Source organism: Lagenorhynchus albirostris, chromosome 9 (assembly GCF_949774975.1).
Source record: "Lagenorhynchus albirostris chromosome 9, mLagAlb1.1, whole genome shotgun sequence".
Lineage (NCBI taxonomy): Eukaryota > Metazoa > Chordata > Mammalia > Artiodactyla > Delphinidae > Lagenorhynchus > Lagenorhynchus albirostris.
The window spans coordinates 49,464,358-49,490,073 of record NC_083103.1 but is presented as its reverse complement, the minus strand read 5'-3'; the positions used below and the strand labels follow the sequence as shown (position 1 = coordinate 49,490,073).

Here is a 25,716-nt window from a genome sequence, read left to right as displayed (position 1 = left end):
GGGATAGGCAGGGTGGGAGGGAGGGAGACGCAAGCGGGAAGAGATATGGGAATATATGTATATATATAACTGATTCATTTTGTTGTGAAGCTGAAACTAACATACCATTGTAAAGCAATTATACTCCAATAAAGATGTTAAAAATAAAAAAATAAAAAAATAAAAAAAAGGAAAAAAAATTAAAAAAAAAATAACTACTTAGCCAAAAACATCATTTCTTAGACCCCTCTTGTATCTAGGCACGACCATATGACTAGTTTTAGCCAATGGAATGTAAATAAAAGTAATGTGTCATTTCCCTGCCAAGGTAATTAAGAAGTGCCTTCTCTGCTCTCTTCCCCTTCCGCTAGGAGGAGACAGAGAATCACAAGAAAAAAAAAAAAAAAAAAAGATTCCATAGGATATTCCAGTGGACCCAGGATTTGAACATAATTGGGGTAAACAGTCCATCCCTACACTACACTATACTACAATTATACTGCCTCTTTTAAAAACAACATATAAGTGTATGTAATATGATTTAAGAAATAAATGAGGACTGAAAAGTGAAAACAAGAGGACTATCAAGAATGAGTAGGTAGGGACTTTTCCTTGGTGGTCCAGTGGCTAAGTCTCTGTGCTCCCAATGCAGGGGGCCCAGGTTTGATCCCTGGTCAGTGAACTAGATGCCATGTGCTGCAACTAAGATTTCACATGCCGCAACTAAAGATCCCGCCATGTGGGAAGCCGCATGCCATGCGGCGCGGCCAAAAAACCAAACCAAAACCAAAAAAACAAAACAAAGGAGGAAGACAAGACTTAAGAGTGAGTGGCAGGGCTTCTCTGGTGGTGCCGTGGTTGGGAATCCACCTGCCAATGTAGGGGACACGGGTTCGAGCCCTGGTCCAGGAAGATCCCACATGCCGCAGAGAAACTAAGCCCGTGTGCCACCACTACTGAAGCCCGCGCGCCTAGAGCCCGTGCTCCACAAGAGAAGCCACTGCAATAAGAAGCCCACACACCGCAACTAAGAGTACCCCCCCCACCGTAACTACAGAAAGCCCACACGCAGCAACAAAGACCCAACACAGCCAAAAATAAAATAAATTTATTAAAAAAAAAAAAAAGAGTGGCAGATGTTGTAGGGATGGGTGTCGGGGTAAAAGATGCATTTTTCTTTCCGTACCATTTTCTTCAGCAGTTATTCAATCTTTTGGGGGCACAAGGTTGTCTTACCCTCAAATTACATTTAAAAGCAACATTTTGCAGAATACCTTTAGGCCAAAATAAAGGCTAAATTCAAGAGTGCTTCAAAACACATGGAAATATCACATACAGAGAATAGACTGGAGAGTTACAGAAAAATTGGTATGTTTACCTGAAAAAATGGTGAAATATTTCTTATAACATATTTAGTGTGTTTTAGGGTAAAAATGTTAATTTGAAAAAAATAATTCTAAAAGTTGGTGGGGGGCTTCCCTGGTGGTGCAGTGGTTAAGAATCCGCCTGCCAATGCAGGGGACACAGGTTTGAGCTCTGGTCTGGGAAGATCCTACATGCTGCAGGGTAACTAGGCCCGTGTGCCACAACTACTGAGCCTGTGCTCTAGAGCCCGCGAGCCACAACTACTGAGCCCACGCGCCTAGAGCCCGTGCTCCGCAACGAGAGAGGCCACTGCAGTGAGAAGCCCGCGCATGGCAACGAGGAGGGGCCCCCGCTCGCCGCAACTAAAGAAAGCCGCGCACAGCAACAAAGAAGCAAAGTAGCCAAAAATAAATAAATTTATTTAAAAAAAAAGTTGGTGGGTTATTTTTAAAAAGCCATTTTGGAAAAAAAAAGTACCTGAACAACAACTGATTTTAGTCTCTATTTTGAAAATACTGAATCATCACATATAAAAAGATAAGGAATGTGCGATGATGAAACAGTGAATCTTGGTCATGATTATTAGGTGGAAGGTTGATGGAAGCTTTAGAAAGGGTGAATCAGGCTGACAACACCTGAATCAACAATCTTAACATCACTAGAAGTAGAACAGCGAGACAGTGTCTTCCGTAGTGATGAAACACAGCACCACCTATGAGAAGGACCCTGAATCTAATCAAGTCTCTAGATCTAACCAGTGGTATACAGCAAGTAAGGGAGGTAGAGGCACAGTCAGCCAAATCTAGAAGCCCCTGGCCCTCTATGCTAAAGGATGAATGTCCCAGGTACTTCATCAAATAAAGGGCATTTAAAAAAGGAGAGAGGAGAACTGTTAATAGATTAAAAGAGACTTAAGAGACTTATCAGCCAAATGCAAGTGTGGACTCTGTTTAGATCCTGATTTAATTTAAACAAATCAACTGTAGTAAGATTTTACTTTTGAGACAACTGGGGAATTCGAAAATGCAGAGAGTATTAGTTAATATTTTGGAATTATTGTTAATTTTGTTAGGTACGACAATGGTATTGTGATTATATTTATAAAAATTTATCTTAGAAATGCTTAGGTATTGATGAAATGATGATCTCCCTTAGAAATACCATGGTGAGGGACTTCCCTGGTGGCACAGTGGTTAAGAATCCGCCTGCCAATGCAGGGGACACGGGTTCAAGCCCTGGTCCGGGAAGATCCCACATGCTGCAGAGCAACTAAGCCCGGTCGCCACAACTACTGAGCCTGCGCTCTAGAGCCCGCAAGCCACAACTACTGAAGCCCACGTGCCTAGAGCCCGCGCTCTGCAGCAAGAAAAGCCACCGCAATGAGAAGCCCACACACCACAATGAAGAGTAGCCCCCGCTCGCTGCAACTAGAGAAAGCCCACGCACAGCAACGAAGACCCAATGCAGTCAAAAATAAATTAAAAAAAAAAAAAAAGAAGGAAATACCATGGTGGGTGCGTGGGTAGGAATAAGAATGGGGGTAAAGATATTAAATAAGATTGAAAAACTGAGACATCATTTTATTTTTGCATGGGTGAAAATTTCTACAATAAAAGATTTTAAAAAACCCTTAGGAAAGCATAAGAAATGAATGTTTAAAGCAGAAATGAATATATTACAATACAGAACTCCAATAAAACTGTTACGTCTGAGAGCTGGTTCTCTGAAAGACAACAAATTTAAAAAATCTGAAATAATTCCCTGGGAATACAAAGTAACAAAACAAGTCAAACAGCTAAAAAAGACCAGCTAGCCTGCAGGTCTTGGCTCTGCTAATCCAACATTTAATCTCCAGACCTCTATTAACTTTGATTTTAGCATTATTCCAGCATTCTGCTGAGGAAATACTTTGAACATTGTATGAGGTTGTAGATTCCACAGATCTGTTGAGTTTTGAAACAACTGGTTCTTATTTTTATATTTTTGAGAAACCTAAATTTTTAAAAATATGTTTCAATGGGATTTTGAAATATAGAAGAGACCGCTTATCATCTTCATTGTTCACTTTAACTGTAAGTCTATTCTCCGTGACGCAAATAGCTGCTGTGATAAATATTTGACTTACAGGTTTTTTTTTTTTTTTTTTTAAAGGAAATACCTAAGAGGAAATACTGCCCATATTCACAGTGCTTAACATTTCTAAAGGTAAACCACTTCTAAAGCACTCACTTTTCACAAAACACCTCTGGTGAGGAACGCAGAACAAATTCTTTGCTCTAAGTCCAGCAAATGCTCCGTGACTCGCTCAGGTTCACAGTCAGTCAGTAATGGTGGGAGATTCCCAGCTGAGTAACCCTTATCCTCAGGGGCCCAAATTAAAGGGAAGCCCCAGCCACTGCTTGCTCATCTCATCGATGTCCCAGAAATCTTTGGCCTAATCCTCATTGGAAATTGCTCATATCTTCAATTTAACACAACCAACCAACCAACCTACTCATCAGCCTCATTTGATCCCTCTCAAGCACAGCTCTGTGAAGCAGCAACATCAGGGATCATTATCTCTTTTACACAATGGAAGCTGAAAGATGAAGTGCCAAGGTTTAAAAACAAAAACCCCAGAGCAGAGAGGCTTTGAATACTAAGTATATACCACTGGGCAATTTGAAACCCTGCCCCATTCCCCACTAGGAATCCAAGCGCATAAAAATAAATGTATAGCAGTCAGGATCCATCAATAATCTCAACCCCCTCACCCCAAAATTGACCCTTATAAACCTAGCCTTGATCTAGTCTGCAACTATTCTCTCATTAACCCACGGCCAGTCTCTCTTTAGAGTGCAAATCAAACAAGGCCACCATAAAGCTCCTTGGGACAAGGCTCAAAACCACAAAAGGAAAGCCAATACCAGGAATGCTATAAACATTTCATTTTATTTATTTTTTTTAAGAAAGTAGCTTCAGAAAAAGAGGAAAATAATCTAGGTCATATATATATATATATATATATATATATATATATATATATATATATACTTTTTAATAAAATCCTTTCTGTAATCTTCATGCATGAAGACCCAGGGAGGCATGCCATGTTGTCTGTGACAGCCCTCACACCGCAGTCTCAGACCGTTACCTGGGGCTCCCCACAGCTGTGGGCAGCAGTGTAGCAAAAGCCCCCTGCCTCCCCCTGAAGCCCAGATCCTTGCCTGCCTCAGTGATGGTTTCACCATCTGGGACTGTAAATGGAGGGTGGGAAATGCTCTGGGCTAGAGTGGGAGGGACAGGGAGGGCTACCCAACCTGCCATGTTTCATCCAAACTCTTCAGGCAAATCCAGACAGGAGGCCTAGCAAGATGACTGAAAACCAGGCACCAAACTGAATTCTGGGAGTTTCCCAGAGATGTGTGATCTGGTACCAAGAGCTCCCGCACGGGGAAGGTTTGGTGTTCACAGAACATTCAAGGCAGGAAGAACAATCAAGCCTTGACGCCCCACCCCTCGATGGCAGGCACTCACTTCTACCCTAAATGGGTCAGAAAGACCCTGTTCTGCCTCCTAATTCAGTCCAACTCTCTTCTGACGCCAAAAGTCAGTGTTAAATCAACAACCTACTTCAGAGACAGATTCTCCTTCCTTCTGTGGATAGTTTACTTGTTAAGAGAGGACAGTCCTAGGTCAACACATTTGTCCCATCACCTGTCCCACTCCTTCTAAAGAGTCCTAGTATAAAAGGGCAGGAGTAGGAGTAGGGTAGCAGTTTGGCATCGAGTCACAAGATCCAGAATGGCTGACGGAGGAAAAGCATTCCCTGGTTCTTAGGGGGTGCGGGAATTCTGCCAAAGGTGCTTTACCGACGCTATACTGACCATTTACAAAAAGAAAGGGGAAAAAAAAAAAAGAATAGTCTTCAGGATGGTAAAAAAGAGACTTGGATCCTTTTTTGGGGGTTCCAAAAGCCCTTATGCTGTGTTTAGTATTAAGAAAGCCGTGAACAACTGGAGGTTGCTGCTTGGGCAGCAGGAAGGGAGGGTGGATTCCATGGCCAACCCAGAGAATGGCAAATGGTGCCAATCAACTCAACGTAGGGGACCTCTGCGTAGTGAGTGTGAATCGGCATGTGAGTGTGGTGCGCGGAGCCTGGGGCTCACTGGCTCCCCACAGTCAGTTCCCGCAGGTAGGACTGTGTGAGACTGCGCAGTTCCTCCAAGGCATAGTCCTCAGGCATGGGGAGCCGGCCAATGTGGGGAGCCAACAGGCGCAAAGGGACTCGCTGAGGGTCTGGCGTTGAGTCGGAGGTTGCATCAGGGGCATGCTGAAGGCTCAGTACCACCCGCAGCAGGTTGGCTACACGTTTGGCCATGTCTGGAGAAAGAGAGCAGAGTAAGCACCAAAGGACTGGGGGTGAGGTGTGGTTATAATAATCATAAAGACAGGCAATGAGCAGGCAGGAAGGGGGAGGAGGCGAGAGGCTGACCTGACTGAGCCAGGCGATCCTTGGCATTGTAACACTGGATCTGCTCTATCCGGTTGCACAGTGAGGTCACTTTGGTATGTAACTGCTCTAGCTCATAACCTGAGCAATCCACCTACAAAGAAGCAGAGGAACCAATTAGGCCAAGAGGAGCTCCCATCACTCCAATCCTACCCACAGACTGACTATGCAACACTCTGAAACAAGAGTGAGGTGAGGGAGGGGAAAACCCAAGAAGCTGGCCGGCAGTGCCATGTCACCACCATCCAGCCTAGTCGCTGAGGGTAAGACGAGACCTTAGCAATTATACACAACAGGAAAACAATATAGTGTACAGGGCCTAGGATTGGGCAAGTCTTGAAATCACCATTCGTGAACCATGTAACTATCAGGCTTTAACACTGCACCAAAAATCTACATAAATCTGGGTTCACAAACATGGTATTGATTTCTTAAGAGCACACAGTGAGAGGTGGAGCCCAAGCCAGCACTTAATTTAAGTCTCCTGACTCCAACTAAGAATCAGCATTTAATTATGCAGATATTAACAGGAATTGTGGCTTTGTTAACAACAGAAATCAATTACTTTCATGCCAAATGTTATGTGAAACATCCTCACCAAATCTCTGACCTTACTTTATCTCTCAACCCTAAGCTTCTCATTTAAAACTAGGGGAAAAGATGAGAACAAGGGGAGGAGACTGACTATGGACAAGGCTTAGGAATGTCCATTGTACACACTACTTGGCAATAAGCACCAAAAACCGTTTTAAAGTTTTGATAGAGCTGTCATAGTAACTACATCAAATTAGCTTCATCAAAATATCCCTCCTGGGCTTCCCTGGTGGCGCAGTGGTTGAGAGTCCGCCTGCCGATGCAGGGGACACGGGTTCGTGCCCCGGTCTGGGAGGATCCCACATGCCGCGGAGCGGCTGGGCCCGTGAGCCATGGCCGCTGAGCCTGCACGTCCGGAGCCTGTGCTCCGCAACGGGAGCGGCCACAACAGCGAGAGGCCCACGTACCGCAAAAAAAAAAAAAAAAAAAAAAAATCCCTCCTACACTGACAGTGCTATCTCTGCCAATGAGTTTTTCAAGTCGTTGCTCAAGCCTTTGGAGGTCGCTATGGCTCTGTGGGCCAGGGAAAGGGGAAACTAGGCCGTGGTTTAAGGAACTCAGGCACCTGCTGTATATGATGGAGCATTTCGATGACCCGAATGTAGTCCAGGTAAACAAGCCCAGATGTCTCCCAGTCCTGGATTAGGCTGCTGCGCTCCGGGGGTGCCAGGTCTTCCAAGAACCCCTTCAGGTAGTCATAGTTCTCGTTAATAATGGCATCTGAAGAAACAAAATATTGACCAAAAGTGCACAAAGGAAGGACATGGCAGAAAGATCTAAGACAGGAAGAAAGGGAAAATTATGTTGGGTCAGACTTGAGAATTACAGTAGAATATTTTGAAATTCTCTTAAGAAAACTGTGAAGAATTTCTGGCTTCAGTTTCCCAAACAGATATTTCTGGTGTTGCTGAATAAAACTCCCTAAATAAACAAAGAGTTTAACATAATTAGTGAATATCAAGAATATTCCTGGCAAATGGGAATGTAACAATATTGCTGTTGACCCCGCCCCTCACCCTTACCAAGCATCTTCTGCACAGAGCGCTTTTACAAAGTGTGATCTGATTCAAGTCTGCCATACCCTGTTCTGATCATCATTTCTGGCCTGACTCATCATGGGCTCAGAGACTGGAAGAATTGGGGGTAATTCCAGGAGACACAGGCCCTAGTCTGAAGCACTCACCAGAAGCTAAGTGCTGGATGACGAGTTTGTGGCAGCGGTTCCAGTGCCCCGCTTTAAATAAATAGAGGGCCTCCAAGTGCCTGTCGGATTCCATGTGTGCTCGCACTGCTTTGGCCTCATGAATCCACTCAGCAGGCACACAGAGCTTCTCCGTCAGGAAAATCTCCTTAGCCCACGATTCAGGGGTCTCCAACAGTTGGCAGTGCCGCGTAAGCAGCTCTCGAACAGCCTTCTCACGCATGCTATAGGAGGAAAGGTCAGCTGGGATAAATCTCATTCTCACTGATGGAGAAGGCTGCCTCAGACAGCTCACAGTGGCCCGTGAGGCAGTCTCTTAAACTGCAGGTCCTGACCCTTAGCGGATCACCTCAAACTTCACTTAAAAAGCTATCACACCAGCATTAATTTTTAAAATGAAACAGAATAGAAGCATTCTGTAAAAACATTATATTTTCATGGTCAAAAAAGTCTGAAAACGAATACTCTTGGGAAGGTTGCCCACTACCCTGAAAAGGTTTTCTCCTGACTCGGCTCATTTCTTTCCTTTTTAAAAATTTTATTGGAGTACAGCTGATTTACAATGTTGTGTTAGTTTCAGGTGTACAGCAAAGTGATTCAGTTATACATGTACATATATTCATTCTTTTTTAGATTTTTTTCTCATACAGGTTATCACAGAATATTGAGTAGAGTTCCCTGTGCTCTACAGTAGGTCCTTGTTGTTTATCGATCTTATATATAGTAGTGTGTGTGTGTTCATCCCAGTAGGCTCATTTCTTTGTTTCCTTTCTCTAACAGGAGATGAAGGACTGGGATAGGGGAATTCTAGATCCACCGAGCACTCTGCAGTTTATTTCTAACCTCCTCCCTGCCCTCTGTCTCACGTGGTCAATGCAAGAAAACAAAGTAGTTTTTAAACATAAGGTCTCTTCCAGGTCGTTTTTTCCCTTAAAAGTCATCGGCCTTCCTAATTCATTTTCTCTTTACTGCTAGACTTAGGCTAAACTCAATCTTTCTGCTCTCAAGGTCACTTAAATAGAGTCCTTCTATGTCTGGGCCAAAGGATCAGTCATTTTAATTTCAGATCAAAGCTATTCTCCTCATCTTAGATTCTTTTCTCAACTCCTAGCTTTTTCAAAGGACTCCCAATCTCATGACAACTGCCTCCTTTTTTCCTCCCCTTTAGGAAATAGGATCTGCTTTCCCACAGCCAATCATCAATCATCCCATCAGCCAGCCTTTTACCACGTGAAATTCTCCATGAGTGTGTTTAAATAAACTCAGAGGAAAATTCTGGGATCATTTTGTTTCCTGGTAAGGAGCAAGAGGAAAGAGAAATTCCTTAAAAGTAAGGTTGTGCTGGATGCTTTACACTTTTAATTCCACAGTCACCTTTGAATAGAGATTAATATTTAAAAAAACTGAGGTCTAGAGAGTGTCTTTACTCAAAGTCAAAAGTGAAGTAAGCTCTACCTTAGGTCAAAGTGAGTACATGGTGGAGCCAGAATTTAGAAAGCTCTGACTACAAAACAACTTCTTTCCACACCCTAAGACATGACAGATAGTACAGTACAATGATCAAGAGCACAGACTCTGGGTGTCTTGAGTTGAAAGGCTCACTCTGCCATTTAGTACCTATGTGACCTTGAACAAAAGTTACCTAATCTCTCTATCCCTTGGGTTGCTCATCTATAAAATAGATAGTAAGAATGTCTCATAGGTTCATTATGAGCATTCAATGAGTTAATATATTTAAAGTACTTGCAACAGTGTATAAAGATATATCAAAGCATTATATAACAAAGTATTATATAAATGTTTTTGTTCTTAGTGTTATGCCATGCTGCTACCATTAACAAAAAACCTCCAACTTCATCTCATTCAAAGCATGGAACAGAGATGTTTCTCTGGTTTTTGTTCAGCACAAAGAACCAAAACATTACACATCTAAGCAAGATTGTATTGGTAAATAGGTAAATACAACACTATCAAACTTGAGGGATAGGGGTGGGTGGATGGAAAGGGAAGGGCCAGTAAAGAAAAAGCAGGGGCCCTCCCTGCCAACCATTACTCCACAGATCCAACTCGGACAGCACTATTTCTGCATAATTCTAAACATGCCACATTCAAGGAATCTGTGCCTAGTTAATGGGGTTTCTCCACCCGGGCATATCTTTCCTTCCCACTTAATTATTTCCTATACCAATTTTACACGTACTTTGAATCTTATCTCTAGAGAGACTCAGAGATTCTGCAGTTCACAGAGATCTCTTCTCCCTTCTCGGACTATTGGGAGGCCTTATGATAAATAGCACGATTTGGCACTTAATCAAAGGCAATCTTTCTAACGTGTTCACATGAATACAGAGACAGTCTGGGCTGCAGGTTGAACTGTCTTAAGGTTTATCACAAGGCTGGACCCAAAAATACATTCTAAACACTTACTTGCTGAACTGAACCCTAAGAGACTGATTCCTTTGGCATTGCCCTGTAGCGCTGGATGCAACCAGTGTGTTTGATGGCTTCTCACTCACCTTGAGTTGTCAATGTGCAGGAGGACAAAGATGGCCCACTCCCAGAGTCCCTCACTTTCCAGCTGGCCAGCATAACTGGCCTGCAGCACACCCTCACACTGCTCTGAGAGATGGGTGTAGTTAAGAGCCCGTAGCACCTCCCACAAGTGCCAGCTTAGACGGTAGTCCAAAGGATCTGCTGTTATGCTTCGAGGCTCCAGCAGCTGGTTGAGATCATAATGTCTGCAAAGGAGAATGTGCTGAGAGTTACCAAACCCAGCTAGCAGACCACCTGTACTGGACGAGTCAACTGTCTCAGCTACAGCTTACAAAACAATAAAGGCAGGCAGCCAGGAGCAGAAGCATCATAAGCCTTATAGTCTTCCTCCTCTAGGTTCAGCCACATTACCGATCTACCAAAAACCAAGGCACTTCGTCTTCGGTGGCTCTTCTACCAGGTTTGCTGGTAGTTGTTTGGTCTATTTTTACCATCCTGGTACAGGGAGTCTTCACAACTCTCTCCCTTCCATTCTTTCACTGTAGTATCAATTACTTTTCTTAACGATTTAAAAAATACACGTTAATTCAAAAAGAGACATGTACCACAATGTTCACTGCAGCACTATTTACAATTGCCAGGACATGGAATGTCCATCAACAGATGAATGGATAAAGATGTGGCACATATATACAATGGAATATTACTCAGCCATAAAAAGAAACGAAACTGAGTTATTTGTAGTGAGGTGGATGGACCTAGAGTCTGTCATACAGAGTGAAGTAAGTCAGAAAGAGAAAAACAAATACCATATGCTAACACATATATACAGAATCTAAAAAAAAAAAAAAGGTACTGATGAACCTAGTTGCAGGGCAAGAATAAAGATGCAGACATAGAGAATGGACTTGAGGACATGGGGTGGGAAGGGGAAGCTGGGGCAAAGTGAGAGTAGCATCGATATATATATACTACTGAATGTAAAATAGTTAGCTAGTGGGAAGCAGTCGCGTAGCACAGGGAGATCAGCTCGGTGCCCTGCAATGACCTAGAGGTGTGGGATAGGGAGGATGGGAGGGAGGGAGACGCAAGAGGGAGGGGATATGGGGACATATGTATGCATACGGCTGATTCACTTTGTTGTACAACAGAAATTAACACAGTATTGTGAAGCCATTAGACTCCAATAAAGATCTATCAAAAAATATATATATAAGTTATTTAGTATCTTTCAGGTTGTTTTACTATCTGAAGTTGCTGGAATGCTACTTCACCTGTTTGTTTGACCAGCTAACTAGTCTTTTTTGTTGTTGTTTTATTTTTTTAAATTCAGATTTATTTATTCATTTATTTTGGCTGCCCTGGATCTTCGTTGCAATGCATGGGCTTCTCTAGTTGTGGCACACGGGCTTAGGTGCCCAGTGGCAGGTGGGATCTTAGTTCTCTGACCAGGGACTGAACCTGGGCCCCCTGCGTCGGGAGTGTGGAGTCTTAACCACTGTACCATTAGGGAAGTCCCAATAGCTAACCAGTCTTGATGGTTATTATAAGCTATGGCTTATAAATCTTACTTTTGATTTTGTCTACAGTATGTATTATTCTTTATATAGAAATCCAGGTTTGAAAGTCTCCCTACAGACTTTCACTTTTTTTTCCGCTGAGCGCCCAGGGACTTCAAAGACTCTGGACCAGTTTATGTATTATGTTCTTAGCTTCCAAGTCCCAGACCATAAGAAGAGTAAGAACTAAGATCCCACACCTAAAAGTTTTAAAGATCTGGGCCTTGATTACCAACCAAAACTTTTCCCTTTCACCTAAGATCCCAGACATTTTACAAGTTCCTAACACCTCCCCAAGTAATGAGTAGTTTTTCTTGACCGGTGCTGTCAAACTGAACTCTGTGTGATGATGGAAATGTTCTATAATCTGCCTTGACCAATAAGATAGCCACTAGCCACATTAAACACTTGAAATATGGCTAGTGTGAATAAGTAATTATATTTAAAAACTAATTTAAAGTAGTATTATGAGAATAGCGGCCATTATACAGTGCAGTTCCTTACAGTTTATGTGAGGGTTTTAGTCATAGCAATTCTACCTTACATGAGAAGAACACTTTATTATCTCATTCAGGCTTTGGTTTCTCTATTTCTGACACTCTGAGATATATACTTTTCTTCCTCTTCCTTTTTTCTTTTTTTTTGACATTAAAAAAATTGACATACAGGGCTTCCCCTGGTGGCGCAGTGTCCGCCTGCCGATGCGGGGGACACGGGTTCGTGCCCCGGTCCGGGAGGATCCCACATGCCACGGAGCGGCTGGGCCCGTGAGCCATGGCCACTGGGCCCTGTGCGTTCGGGGCCTGTGCTCCGCAACGGGAGGGGCCGCGGCGGTGAGAGGCCCGCGTACCGCAAAAATAAATAAGAAAAATTGACATACAATAAACTGTACATATTTAGAATGTACAATTTTCATAAGTTTAAACATATATATACACCTGTGAAACTACCACCAAGGTCAAGATAACAAGCATACCCATCACCTCCAAAAGTTTCCTTAAGTCCCTCTGTGATCCCTCTCTCCTGCCCCTCCCTACACCTACCCTTCCCAGGCAACCACTGATCTTTCTATCATTATAGATTAGTTTGCATTTTCCAGAGTTTTACATAAATTAGAATCAAGCAGTAGGTACATTTTTGGGGGTATTTTTTTTTCTCACTGCTTCAAAAATAAGTAAAAGTATTTTGTGATTCACCATGCTGTTGCATTTTATCAACAGTTCATTCTTTCTTACTGCTGAGATAGTATTCCATTGTATAGATGTACCACAATTTGCTTATCTAATCACCTATTGATGGAAATTTGGGTTGTTTCCCGTTTTGGACCTTTACAAATAAAGCTGCTATCAACATATAAATAGACATATGTTTTCATTCCTCTTGGGTAAATACCTACGAGTGGAATGGCTGGATCATATGTATGTAGCCGTATGTTTAACTTTTTAAGCCGCCAAACTGTTTTTCCAAGTGCCAGTATTATTTTACATTTTCCCCCAGCAGGGTTGAGAATTCCAAATGTTCCGCTTCCATGATGACATTTGGTGCAGGTGTCTTAATTTTTAGCCATTCTAATAGATGGGTAGTGGCATCCCATGACGGCTTTAATTTGCATGTCCCTGATGTCTACTGATAAAAACTTTTCATGGGCTTTATATGTACGTCCTCTTTGGGGAAGCATCCCTTTAAATATTTTTCCCAATTTTTAAATTGGATTGTTTTCTTATTATTGAGTTCAGAGAGTTCTTTACATGCTCTGGATAAAAGTCCTTTATCAGATATATGAATTGCAAGTATCTTCTCCCAATTTGTGGCTCATCTTTTCATTCTCTTAACAGTCTGTCTAATGAGTAGTAGTTTTTAATTTTGTTAAAGTCCAATTTATCAATTTTTTCTTTTATGGATGTGTTTGGTATCTAAGAAATCTTTGCCTAACCCACAGTTGCAAAGATTTTCTTCTAAGAGGTTACTGTTTTAAGTTTGACATTTAGGTTTATGATTCATTTTGAGCTAGTTGACTAATTGAGATAACCAATGAAACCAAAAGCTGGAGACAGACTAATCAAGAGAAAAAGAGAGAAGACACAAATACCAATATCATGGAAGAAAGAGACACAGCCACACATCCTACAGACATTAAAAAAGAATAAGGGGGCTTCCCTGGTGGCACAGTGGTTAAGAGTTCGCCTGCTAATGCAGGGGACATGGGTTTGAGCCCTGGTTCGGGAGGATCCCACATGCCGCGGAGCAGCTAAGCCCGTGTGCCACGACTACTGAGCCTGCGCTCTGGCGCCCGCGAGCCACAACTACTGAGCCCACGTGCTGCAACTACTGAAGCCTGTGCGCCTAGAGCCCGTGCTCTGCAACGAGAGAGGCCACCGCAATGAGAAGCCCGTGCACCGCAATGAAGAGTAGCCCCCGCTTGCTGCAACTAGAGAAAGCCCGCATGCAGCAACAAAGACCCAATGCAGCCAAAAATGAATAAATAAATAATTTAAAAAAATGAATAAGGAGGGACTTCCCTGGTGGCTCAGTGGTTAGAATCTGCCTGCTAATGCAGCGGACACGGGTTCGACCCCTGGTCCAGGAAGGTCCCACATGCCACGAAGCAACTAAGTCCGTGTGCAACAACTACTGAAGCCCGTGCGCCTAGAACCCGTGGCTCCGCAATAAGAGAAGCCACCAAAATGAGAAGCCCGTGCACCACAACGAAGAGTAGCCCCTGCTCGCCACCAACTAGAGAAAGCCCGCATGCAGCAACGAAGACCCAACGCGGTCAAAAATGAGTGAATGAATGAATAAATAAATAAAAGAATATAGAAATGTTATAAAGAACTTTATGCTAATAAATTTGGTGACTTTGGTGAAACAGACAAATTCCTTAGGAAAAACAAATGAGCAAAACTGACTCAAGAATAAATAGAAAACCTCGACAGCTCTGTATCTATTAAGGAAACTGATTTTATAGTTTAAAAACTTCAATAAATTGGACTTTATAAAAATGTAAAACTTCTGTGCCTGTGTATTGGGAGAAAATAATTGCAAAAACACATTTATAATAAAGGACTTGCATCCTAAATATATAAAGAACTATTACAACACAATAACTATTAGGCGACCCTATTAAAAAAAGGGGGGCAAAAGGTTTCTAATAGATTTCAACAAGGAAGATATATAGATAGATGGTAAATAAGCACATGAAAAAATGCCTGCCACCATTAGGCATTAGGGAAATGCAAATTAAAACACAATTTTAATTATGTGTATTTTACCACAATAAAAGGCTGTATTATTCTATAATTTATATAGTTAATTTAAAAAAGTATTTAAATAAATGAAATGAGATGTGAGCTAATACTTTTGACTGGAGAAAACCACTCAGTGTTTCTGATAAGGTAAAAAGACAGCTCTGAGATAGTTTTGATTATCTGATTAGATATCATAGCATGTTATTATATTAATTTCTTATTAAGCACACAAAAAATGACACACCACTATGTGCCCACTAAAATGGTAAAATTTTAAAAGCTGACAATAGCAAGTTTTGAAGAGGATATGGAGCAATTACAGATCTTGGTGGGAATGCAAAATGATACAAACATTTTTAGATACAAATGTTCATAGCAGCTTTATTCTTAACAGCCCAAAACAAGAAAACTGTCCATTAACAAATGAATAAATAAATAAATTTCTGATACACATATTAACATGGATAAATCTCAGAATCACTATGCTGGGTAAAAGAAGCCAGGCACAAAAGATAACATACAGAATGATCCCAATTACATAAAATTCTATAACAGCAAAACTAATCTACAGTAATGAAAAGTCAGTCAGTAGCTGTCTGTGGTGTAGACTGATTGCAAAGGGACATGAGGTAACTTTTTGAGGGTAATGTACATGTTACCTTGATAGTGATGGTAGTTAGATTACATTAAAACATATCAAACCACAAATTCATTATGTGTAAAACTGTATCTCATTAAAGTTGATTAAAATAATTTTTAGATTTTTAAAAAACAATTTCATTTAAGTATAGTTGATTTAAAATGTGAATTTTTAGATTTCTAATTCCAGTTCCCATGCTCTTTGCACTCAATTACTGTAAGTTATATTTTGGTAATTTATATAGACTTAGGGCAATTTGACCACATATAAAAGGGAAAGGACTCCCTAGGGTTCATGAAACCCTCGAGTGACTATAACATATGGCTCTGATTTACCTGTCACTATAGAGTTTTAGAAGGTGAAAGCAGACATCTTGAAGAGGTCTCTGTGAGTCTTGCTCCTCCTCTACCACAAAGCCAGAGTCCTCCAGGTATGAGGGAAGTGGGCAGCAGGCATATCTGTCACCCTCAGAGGTATTCTGAAGAATTTGATAAAACAATACATCAGCTGCTAGTATGTTTCACTAGATTCTACTGTGTCTCAGTTACTCAGATGTGTATTAAGAATGGTGCGACATCCTCTAAAGGAGTGTTTCAAGGATTTTAAACTTATTTTGATCAGTGACATATTCCACCTGCCTTCAATGGACTGGCAAAGACCTCAGACAGCTCTAACCCCACCACCTTTCTTGCCACAATTCTTATTACACTCAATTTTTTTTAGTGTTCTCTTTTTCCTGACAAATACTTATAATTCTGGCAAATGATATCAAAGACAATAAAAATGAACAGTAAGAGAAGAACCAAATAATGGCATTAAAAACATTAATAATCCTTTAACCTCCAAATGGACAAGGAATATGAAATATAGTGATATTTAGAGGCAAATTTCAGACCTGCTAATTTGGGGCTATAATAAACACGAGGTCAGGCTGTATCTCAGGGAATTCCTGAAGGAATAAGACAGCATTAGGAATGAGGAAAAACCCTCCAAGGTTGAGGCAGGAAAACAGCAGTAAGAAAATAAATTGTGGAAACTCATCGTATTAAACAAAATAGAAGCAGAAACTTGAAGAAGTTTCCCATCAGATTTCCTGTGTCCATTTCAATTCTATGGTACTTTTCAAAAAGCAGTTAGGAAAAAGTATTATGAAATGTGATTTGATGGTTTTTTCTCTGTAGTACTTTTCTGGCAAAAACAGAAATCCTACCAGGACTCTTTTGTTTGGCTATACTGGATACATATACCTGAAATGCTTCTTCATACATGCTGAGTGCCTTGGAAATGGAGGCTGTTGGTGGGAGCAAATACCAAAGATGGATAGCCAGGGACCTTTTCCAATCCAACTGTGAGCACACATTGATTTGCTTCTGCTCTGAGAGCTGCCATACCTACAGGAGACAAAATCACCATCACAGCTCTAAATTATACATTACCTTGTTATTGGCCAGGCCTGCACGTTGCTCACTTACTCAAGTTGATTCTAAATGATTTAAATAGCAGTGTTAATGATCCGGATATAAAATACACAGTCCCTTCGTGGCAGGTGATAGGGTGGACTTAGACAGTAAGTGCTGAGAAGAGGTGAGAACCACTCATTGACCACAGCTGCCAACTTTAAGATGTGAATAAATTCTGATTAGTGATTTCATTTTTGGAAATTGACTTTAAGATGGCAAGCAAAATGGGTAGGCAGCAAGAAAACTGGCTTAAAGTAATTATGATACATCATTCATAAAATGGAAGAGAAGTGGCTATTGAAAGAAGAGAGGCCACACAACATGAAAAATGATCATATTCAGTAAGTTAAAAAAAAGGTTGCAGAACTGCTACATATAATTCATTTTATTTGAATATATAACAAGTGTAAATATACACACATATATGTCAAAATAGACTTAAAATGTGTCTAGAAAGACAGACAATGAATTATGTTGTTTATCACTACGATATGGGATATGGTGAATTTTAACATTTTAATTTCTATATAACCAGTATTTCTTCCCCACAATGTACATGTTGTACCTTTAAAATTTGAAAATATTTCTGCTGAAAGTTAAATACAAGTTGCTTAGTTATATGTAATAGTGTACAATTTACAAAGATAGCTCTTTGCCTTAACCTCAAGCAATCCTGAACCTATGAGAAAATTTATGTAAGTTTATGAGAAAAGAGAAAAATACCGGTTTTCCAGCCAAGAGGGCAAAGATACGCAGTCTCTCCTCCTGGATGAAACAGTCAGCCTGGAGCTGATGCCAATCTACCAGCTGCATAGTAAGCAGCTCCCGGACCGACTGGCTGCCAACCAACTGGGATAAAAGAAGGGCAAGACGATGATCACCTACAAGAGAAACAGTTCTCTGGTGATACTGAGAATTTACAGACTTGGGAAAACACTTGGGGGCATTATTTTATTTCTTCTGGCCCTCAAGAAACACCTCTGACTGCTCTCTGCAGTAGTGCTAAAATACTGATCAAGAACTTAACGTTTTTGGCTTGGGTAGAAAACCTTCAAAGTATTGTAGCTTAAACTAATTACATATAGATTATATAGTACACAGAGTTCAGTGTCAGATCTACTATTATTTCTGTGACCCTACACAAGGTACCTCATCTGCAAAATGGAGGGAAGTATCATTTGATTCAAAGGTCTATAGTGAAAACTGAGATGACATAACTGTAAACATGCCCAACTAGCAGGTACTATATAATGACACTGAGAAATGGCAAACTCAAACCTAGAGGAAAAACAAATGTATGATATAAAGAAAATGGTTGAGTCTTTCACTCTCTAGAGTCCAGTATCTCTTTTAATAAAAAATTTTAAGTACAAAGGCTTGAGGCAATAAAAAAATTCTAGGGACTTCCCTGGTGGCGCAGTGATTAAGAATTGGACTGTCAATTCAGGGGACATGGGTTCAAGCCCTGGTCCGGGAAGATCCCACATGCCGCGGAGCAACTAAGCCTGCGCACCTCAACTACTCAGCCTGCACTCTAGAGCCCGCGAGCCTCAACTACTGAGGCCCGCGCGCGTGCTTAGAGCCCATGCTCCACGACCAGAAGCCACTGTAATAAGAAGCCCGTGCACCACAACGAAGAGTCGCCCCCGCTCACAGCAACTAGAGAAAGCCCACGCGCAGCAACGAAGACCCAACACAGCCAAAAAATAAATAAATAGATAGATAGATAAATAAAATTTATCTAAGGTTATAAAAGGAAAACTGGAAGACAGAGTCCCTACCTATTCTGGAGGAACTGGCGATCTTCCTGGGAAGTTTATACTTAACATTCGGGTTAGAAGACAAGGGCAAACGCACGATTAAGGGGTAGGGACAGTGAGTAGGAAGTAGGCAGGGGTGCAGAGAAGGACGGTATGCCCCACCTGACTGCTGGGCCAGGGAGCAGGCCTCACTGATCCTCTTGCCCGTGAGGTAGCTGAAGACAGCCTCCACAGGGTTGTCTTTTCGGGTTAGGGAGACTTCCTCCTCAATTCGAGGTGCAGCTGTATGGGACAGCCAGCGAGAGAAAGCTCTTCTTCGCTCCAGAATCTGAATGTATTCAGTGGGCTCATCCAGCTGGCTGTCAAGCTCCTTCAGGTGGCCCCATAGAGCTTCACATAATGTCCACGTTAGGCTCCAGTGCTTCACAACTAAGGAAGGGACAGGAAAATAATGCAATGACATGAAGCCATACAATAACTACAGAGAGGGGATCACTTCAATGTGGCATTAAAAATACATAAATTAATAAATACCCCAAACAACAACTCAAGTTGATTTCCCTGAATCTGTCTCCACCTCACTCACCTGTGTCTTACAAGCTCCAGAGGTGTGTGGTATTGCCTGCTCACTCCATGTATCCAGGGTACTTACATAACAAATGTAACTCCAGGCTCCTTTAAACAGGTTCCTCTAGCCTAATTATGGCTACATATAGTCTCAAATGATAGAGAAAAATCCTCTAATTTCATCAAATTCTGTTCAAAAAATGCTTTAAGAAATATAAAGTGCTCTGAAAACTTGTGAGGGATTATTATCTGCTATAGGCACAGCCTAACATTTTAGTGAGCCTAAATGATACTGTTCAAAGCACTCAGGAGTAAACCAACTCTCATCTACACAATGTAACTATACAATAGTTACCACCTTCATTTTACAGATGAAGAAACTGAGGTACAGATCATTAAGTGACTTGCTCAAGGTTACAGGCAAGATGTAACAGAGCCAGGATTCAAACTCAAGTACTCAGAGTCCAACTCTATACTCTTAACCACTAATGCTATATTGCCCCTCACAAAGGAAAACAAAAAGGAAGCACTGTTTACCACCTTAAGCTACTTACAAGTATGCATTGGGAAGATGGCTCACATATTTGAAGAGATAAGACAACTACAGCAAACACAAAGAAATGAACATAAACAATTCCCAAAACATGTGGTATGGAACATTCTAATAGTCCCCATTTTTCAGTAAAAGTGACGTGAAATGTTGTGTGAAACATGTAATTTTTCTACCTGAAATAGTAAGTGCCCAAATTAGAAAAGCCCTTTATGGAAGTACTGGTTCACAAAAACATGATCAGAATCATTATAGAGAGGTAATAGTCAGAGAAGTCAGGAAGGGAAGTTATAACCACCAAAGTTGTTGGGAAGAACAAGTGGGACTTGAGTTGGACATGGAAGAATGGGTAGGACTTAGGTAGGATCTCTCTCCCGCTACGTTCTCCGGGTAGGGTAAGGGATCTAATTTTATAAGCCCACGGGATGTGACTGGCTACAGTTCCTTTGAACAGTGGCCTAAGAGTAATGATAAACAATGATGTGATTTCTTCCTGCTTGAGATTTTGCTCATCCCAACTCAACTACAGATAAAGTGTAAGCTCAGGCATCCACCACTACATTGGCACAAGGAAACTGTGTCCTCCTATGAACATATGCTCCTACTCCTGTTCCTGGGGCATCAAGGGTTAGAAGTATAGTCCATACTCACTTTGTGGTTCCAGTAAGTCTCCTGATGCTTCCTTAACCCAATCTGCATAGTCATGAATGATAGCAACTCCCGGATTGGGGACAATGAGAGGACACAGCTCATCCACATGGACAGTGCTATGTTTTAATTTAAGCTCCAGAGATGTCTGGTATAATTGCAGGTCTTCATCCAGCTTCTTTTGCCTCAAACTGAGTTTTTCCAAATGAACTTTGAATGGAGACTCAGTTAGGCTACAAGAGAAAATAACGAATAAGAAAAGACAGATGGTAGAATTTTCCTACAATGAAACCTGTTTCTTTTTATAATTACAAAATAGGACACGAAACATTCCACTTTGATTTTAAAGAAAATTTGTTTCTTAATATCAAACTATAATGAACTTATTTGATATATATTGAGCAAATTACCTGACCGATGCATTCAGAAAAGAATCCTAAGCCTTCTTAGGCCAGATTATAATAGGCATAGGAGTGAGTACAATTAGACCTGGAAATGGCTCTGCATGTATATAGATACTATGAAATCCAATGGTCAAAAGCTAGTGTGGGACACCCGTTTCTCAAACCACACTTAACTCATTAAGTTATGAGTTATCAGTATCAAAAGTCATGAGGCTAAGCTTACAGATACTAAAGAACTGACTCTCAATTAAGATGAGCATACAGTTGAGCAGCCTTGATCCAATTTTTAGGACTGACATTAACAATCTCTAAAATATCATGACATCATGGATAACCTGGGTTTAGGATCAATATTCCTAATTGTGAGGTATAAGAGATGCTGTTGATTTTTTATTTCTTCAAAATCAACTTTAAAAACTAATAATAATAGGTGATCATAGTCACAATCTGTAGTAAAGATAGCAGTTTGTTACAATTATGAAAAGTAAATAGAAAAATGTTACAAATTTTACAAAAAACTGTATGCATACTATGTAATGACTACCAGAACACTATATATATTTTTATATATATATATATAAAATCAGTACGGTAATATATAGTATATAAAGTATATACAGAACTATAATCATACATATGTAAATATTAATGGTGGGAACGGTGTAGAGATATATAACATGTATAATTATCAGATGTCATCTTATTTCCAAATACTTGTGTATGGATTATCCACAGTTCATACATTTACCTTATTACGTCTAAGACACAGGGAATGTGCTTTAATGAGAATATACCTTACTTATGAAGATATTACCAATATCTAAGTGAGAAAATAGAAAAATGACTAATGCAATAAAAAGGATGAAAACTCAAGGAATGCTGCAGCATTAGCTTTGAGTCTGTTACTTTTCCACCTAAAGTTTAACTGTTAGATAACTATTCTATACTCTTCATACCTTGATGGTACAAATGGAGCTATTAATCATTTTAGCTTTTAATTATACAAATAAAATTGTGCTAAGAATATATCTAGAAAGATCACAAAGCAGGGCCCTGAACATGGGTCTCCTGGTGATGAAAAGCTTTTTCTCACCTACCACGTTGCCCTTCTCAAAAAGCATAAGAATACGTGACTCACGATTTAACAGCTACTGGATTAGGCAGGAATCCATATTCCATAGAATCAGCAATCTGATGATTTTCCAGTTCCTGAGGGCCACTCAGCTGTTCTCCACTATTAGCAAGAGTCCAGTTAGGGCCCCAACCAACCCGAAATGAGCGTCCCATAAATAGGGCCAGGTCCATCAGGAGTTTCCCCTTTCCATAGGTGACAGACTTTTCAAGAGGGACTAGGCCTGGTTGTCTGCGTGTACCCACTGTTTTCAACTGAACCTCAGGGGCTGGGCTGGGCACCGTAAACACAGAGGTCAGGGGTGGAGGGACAGACCAAGGGGATGTGGATGGAATATTCATCAATGACGATGTTCTGGGAGTGCGACACTCTTGTAAAGAGGCACTTGGTGAAAGAAAAGTTCCACTTGCAAATTTTGATTGTAGTAACCCACCTACTAAAATAAGGAAAAAAAAAAGACTATTAGAAAATACAGTCTATTGATTCTTGAACAACAACCATCAAGGCTGAAATTATAGTTTTATTAAGCTACTTAAATCACATACAGATGACCAGGAGTAGCTTATATCAGACTCTACAGAAATTCCTCTTTCACACAGGAAATCAAGGCAGGAATTCTAATGATGATGATGTCACCAACAATAACAACATTAATAACACAACTACTACTACTACTACTACTACTACTACTACTACTATTACTATTTAAAAAAACTATCTAGCAGTTATCTGCAGCAGACTCTATATAAGCCATTTATATACACTGTTTCATTTCATCCTTCAATAACTTTAAATGAAGAACATTACAGTCCTCACTTTATAGATGGGAAAACTGGGCTCAGTTAAGTGACTTGTCCAAATCCACAAAGCTACTAAGTGGCAGAACTAAGAGATAAACCCAGCTAAGTCTGACACCAATACTCATGCCCTTACCAGAATGCCAAATGTAACCTTTCTTAGTCAATATAAAAAGTTGGTAAGATCAAAAGTCAAATTCATACCACTCCAGTGCTCAATGTCAGACTTAAGAAAACAGAAACCTATCTGTGATTGCATATATGCCTTTCAGAGGCATCTTGTGATTGCATATATGCCCTTCAGAAGGATAGTTCTTGTTATTTTTGCCTGTTTTCCAATTTTATGTATTTCCTGTCTAAAGCAAGCACTTAGTTACTGAAGTATGAGATTTTCATGTAGTGTTCATTACGGAAAAGCTTGCTATAAATGTTTAACTGATGCTTTATTAAAGTATTTTTAAAAAGGAAAGTTAACTAGGGTACTCAAAAGAACTGAAAAATAAACATTTAGTTTTTGTTTTTGTTTTTGTTTTGGTACGCGGGCCTCTCCCGTTGCGGAGCACAGGCTCCGGACGCGCAGGCTCAGCGGCCACGGCTCACGGGTCCAGCTGCTCCGCGGCATGTGGGATCTTCACGGACTGGGGCACGAACCCGTGTCCCCTGCATCGGCAGGCAGACTCTCAACCACTGTGCCACCAGGGAAGCCCAAACATTTAGCTTTTAAGGCAATATAACAAATATCTTCCTGGTAGTTCCTCTGGCTTTCAAACCGTTTTGAAATTACACCTGCTGAACTCCTCTGTTGATATCAATACTCTACCTCCAATCCCACATAGTTACAAGCCCACTAGAAGAGATAAGAAAAGCTTTAAAATGTACAGGCAACTGCTGTCCTGGGAATTTGGGAAGGTTTAGGGAAAGGTAGAAATCTGAAAAGTTTTGCACATTATAAGAAGCAACATTTGCCCCTAGAAAGCAATAATGATAGTGTTAGAACTGCACAAAAAGAGTACAGAGCAAGACAACTTGCTGATTCCTCTAAGGTATGATAAAAACTAAGAAATCTGAGCTTACTATCTAACCCACACTCATAAGCAAATAAAAACATGCCCCCCAACAAAACAAATGCTTTTTTTCTCCATACAACTTCTGCATCTGCACCAGTGACCATGTTTTTTAAAAACTGGCCCCACCTAACAGGTACATTTATAAGAGTACATTTCTGTTTGGCATCATTATGTCATACACCTTTAGGGAGTTGTTTGCTAGAGAAGTCAACTCAGCTTAGAAGAAGATATGTGAAAAGCCAGACTTTACAGCTTTCTTGCAAAAGAGCATCTTTTACAGTACCTAATGAACGGGATTTTGATGAGTGAGTTGCTGAAATGGGGAGCCTGGGAGAACAGATTTCTTGAGACGTATCTGCTTTAGAAGGAAGGCGACTGAAGCGTTGATCCAGGACCATATCTACATCTTCTTCATCAGCAAGCAATGATGCTTTCATGATCTAAAAAGGCAATATCTATAGAATGAATGTGCTCCCCAAAATCCAAAGGCCATAAAAGAAAAATGCAGTTTACAACGACCAATTTTTTAAAAAGCTCTGTCTCAGGCTGTGTCCAGAGCTAGTATAATATTTGTGTGACTCTGTTCCACTGTATGTGCCTGAAGGACAGAAGTTATATAAAACTCCTCTGCTTTGTATATACAGTCTCAGCAGAGGCTGGCACACAGCAGTTGCTCACATGTCTGCTGAATGAATTAATTTCAAAGTCAAATATAAGTCAAAGGCTAAATTCATAATATGACAAAAGGCACAGGCAGGGAGAAGTTGAGACAGAGCTTAAAGAAACTTGTAACTACAATTTAAAAAAGAGAAAAAATAAACAAATGAACAAACAAAACTCCTGTGGAGCACTTTCCAGAGCTTCAAAACCTCTCTGTAAAGTAAATGAAATTAATATTTTATAGTGCTCACATTAAATGACTTGCCTAAAGTCACACAGTAACAGTTACAAAACTGGGGTTAGAATCCAGGTCTTCTGAATCTCACTATAGCCTTCCTCCCACGAATGGGAAAATGATGCCTAAACATGGGCCATATTCCTGGTTTTTCTCATTCCAGTGACCATTCAACGCTCTTAAGTGATTAATGAAAGGAAAAGCCTGATGTTATGAAGGGAAGATAAATATTAGTTTGGATTCCTGTTGTAGTAAGGGTGGGTTAGGACTTCACCTGTAAGACATGTGGATTAATTCCCAGTGAAGACGCAATGTGTGTTGAGGCAGACACAGGTTCCTGATCCTCAGGCATGCTCTCTTCTAACATGGAATCCAAAACTGGCTCCTGGGTGATATCTATCATGTCACTGTCCAGTTCCACAACCCTCCCTAACTGCTCCACCTCTGGGCTCTGGCTCTGTAGACAGCAGAAAGATCAGGGAAGCAGCATTAAACGACACCAAATAGACACAAAGCTTCTAGACCATATTTACTTTATTCAAAATATGATACAACAATATTAGATTCTGCCCATTCCATCATAATGTGAGGTAGCATATTTGCTAAAGAGGATTTAAAAATTACCCCCAAATTCCTCTATTAGTACTTGGGATCCAAATGAGGATTCATGGAATCACCCTTTTGTAATATTATGGTCTAGAGCCTGGAACCTAAGCCAGCACCCATACTGAACATATGGTCTTCTTGAGACAAAGATTATGCCTTACTTGATTTAGTTAGCAACTATAATTTTCTGATTTATACAGGGTTACCCTTCCCTCACATTCCTTGCAGTCAGAAGCCATTGGGAAAAGAGAATAAAAGATAC

The 25,716-nt window shown here is 40.6% G+C and overlaps 1 protein-coding gene across 5 annotated transcripts in view; it reads right to left on the bottom strand.

Annotated features, from left to right (window-relative positions):
• Positions 1–1,069: 1,069 nt before the first annotated feature.
• The window catches only part of NUP98 (nucleoporin 98 and 96 precursor), a 103,558-nt gene continuing 78,911 nt past the window's right edge, over positions 1,070–25,716 (bottom strand). For 2 of the 5 annotated variants that reach the window (XM_060159853.1, XM_060159856.1), the window contains exons 21-33: positions 25,123–25,305; positions 24,237–24,393; positions 22,096–22,525; positions 20,557–20,786; positions 18,951–19,217; positions 17,752–17,909; positions 16,816–16,959; positions 15,904–16,046; positions 10,148–10,369; positions 7,614–7,855; positions 6,996–7,150; positions 5,819–5,930; positions 1,070–5,706 (exon numbers count right to left, since the gene is read on the bottom strand). In XM_060159853.1, the coding sequence (XP_060015836.1) occupies positions 5,489–5,706; positions 5,819–5,930; positions 6,996–7,150; positions 7,614–7,855; positions 10,148–10,369; positions 15,904–16,046; positions 16,816–16,959; positions 17,752–17,909; positions 18,951–19,217; positions 20,557–20,786; positions 22,096–22,525; positions 24,237–24,393; positions 25,123–25,305 (2,661 nt within the window). In that variant the 3' untranslated portion in view covers positions 1,070–5,488. The remainder of the gene's footprint in view (positions 5,707–5,818; positions 5,931–6,995; positions 7,151–7,613; positions 7,856–10,147; positions 10,370–15,903; positions 16,047–16,815; positions 16,960–17,751; positions 17,910–18,950; positions 19,218–20,556; positions 20,787–22,095; positions 22,526–24,236; positions 24,394–25,122; positions 25,306–25,716) is intronic. The other 3 variants (XM_060159857.1, XM_060159858.1, XM_060159855.1) reach the window with 2 other exon arrangements.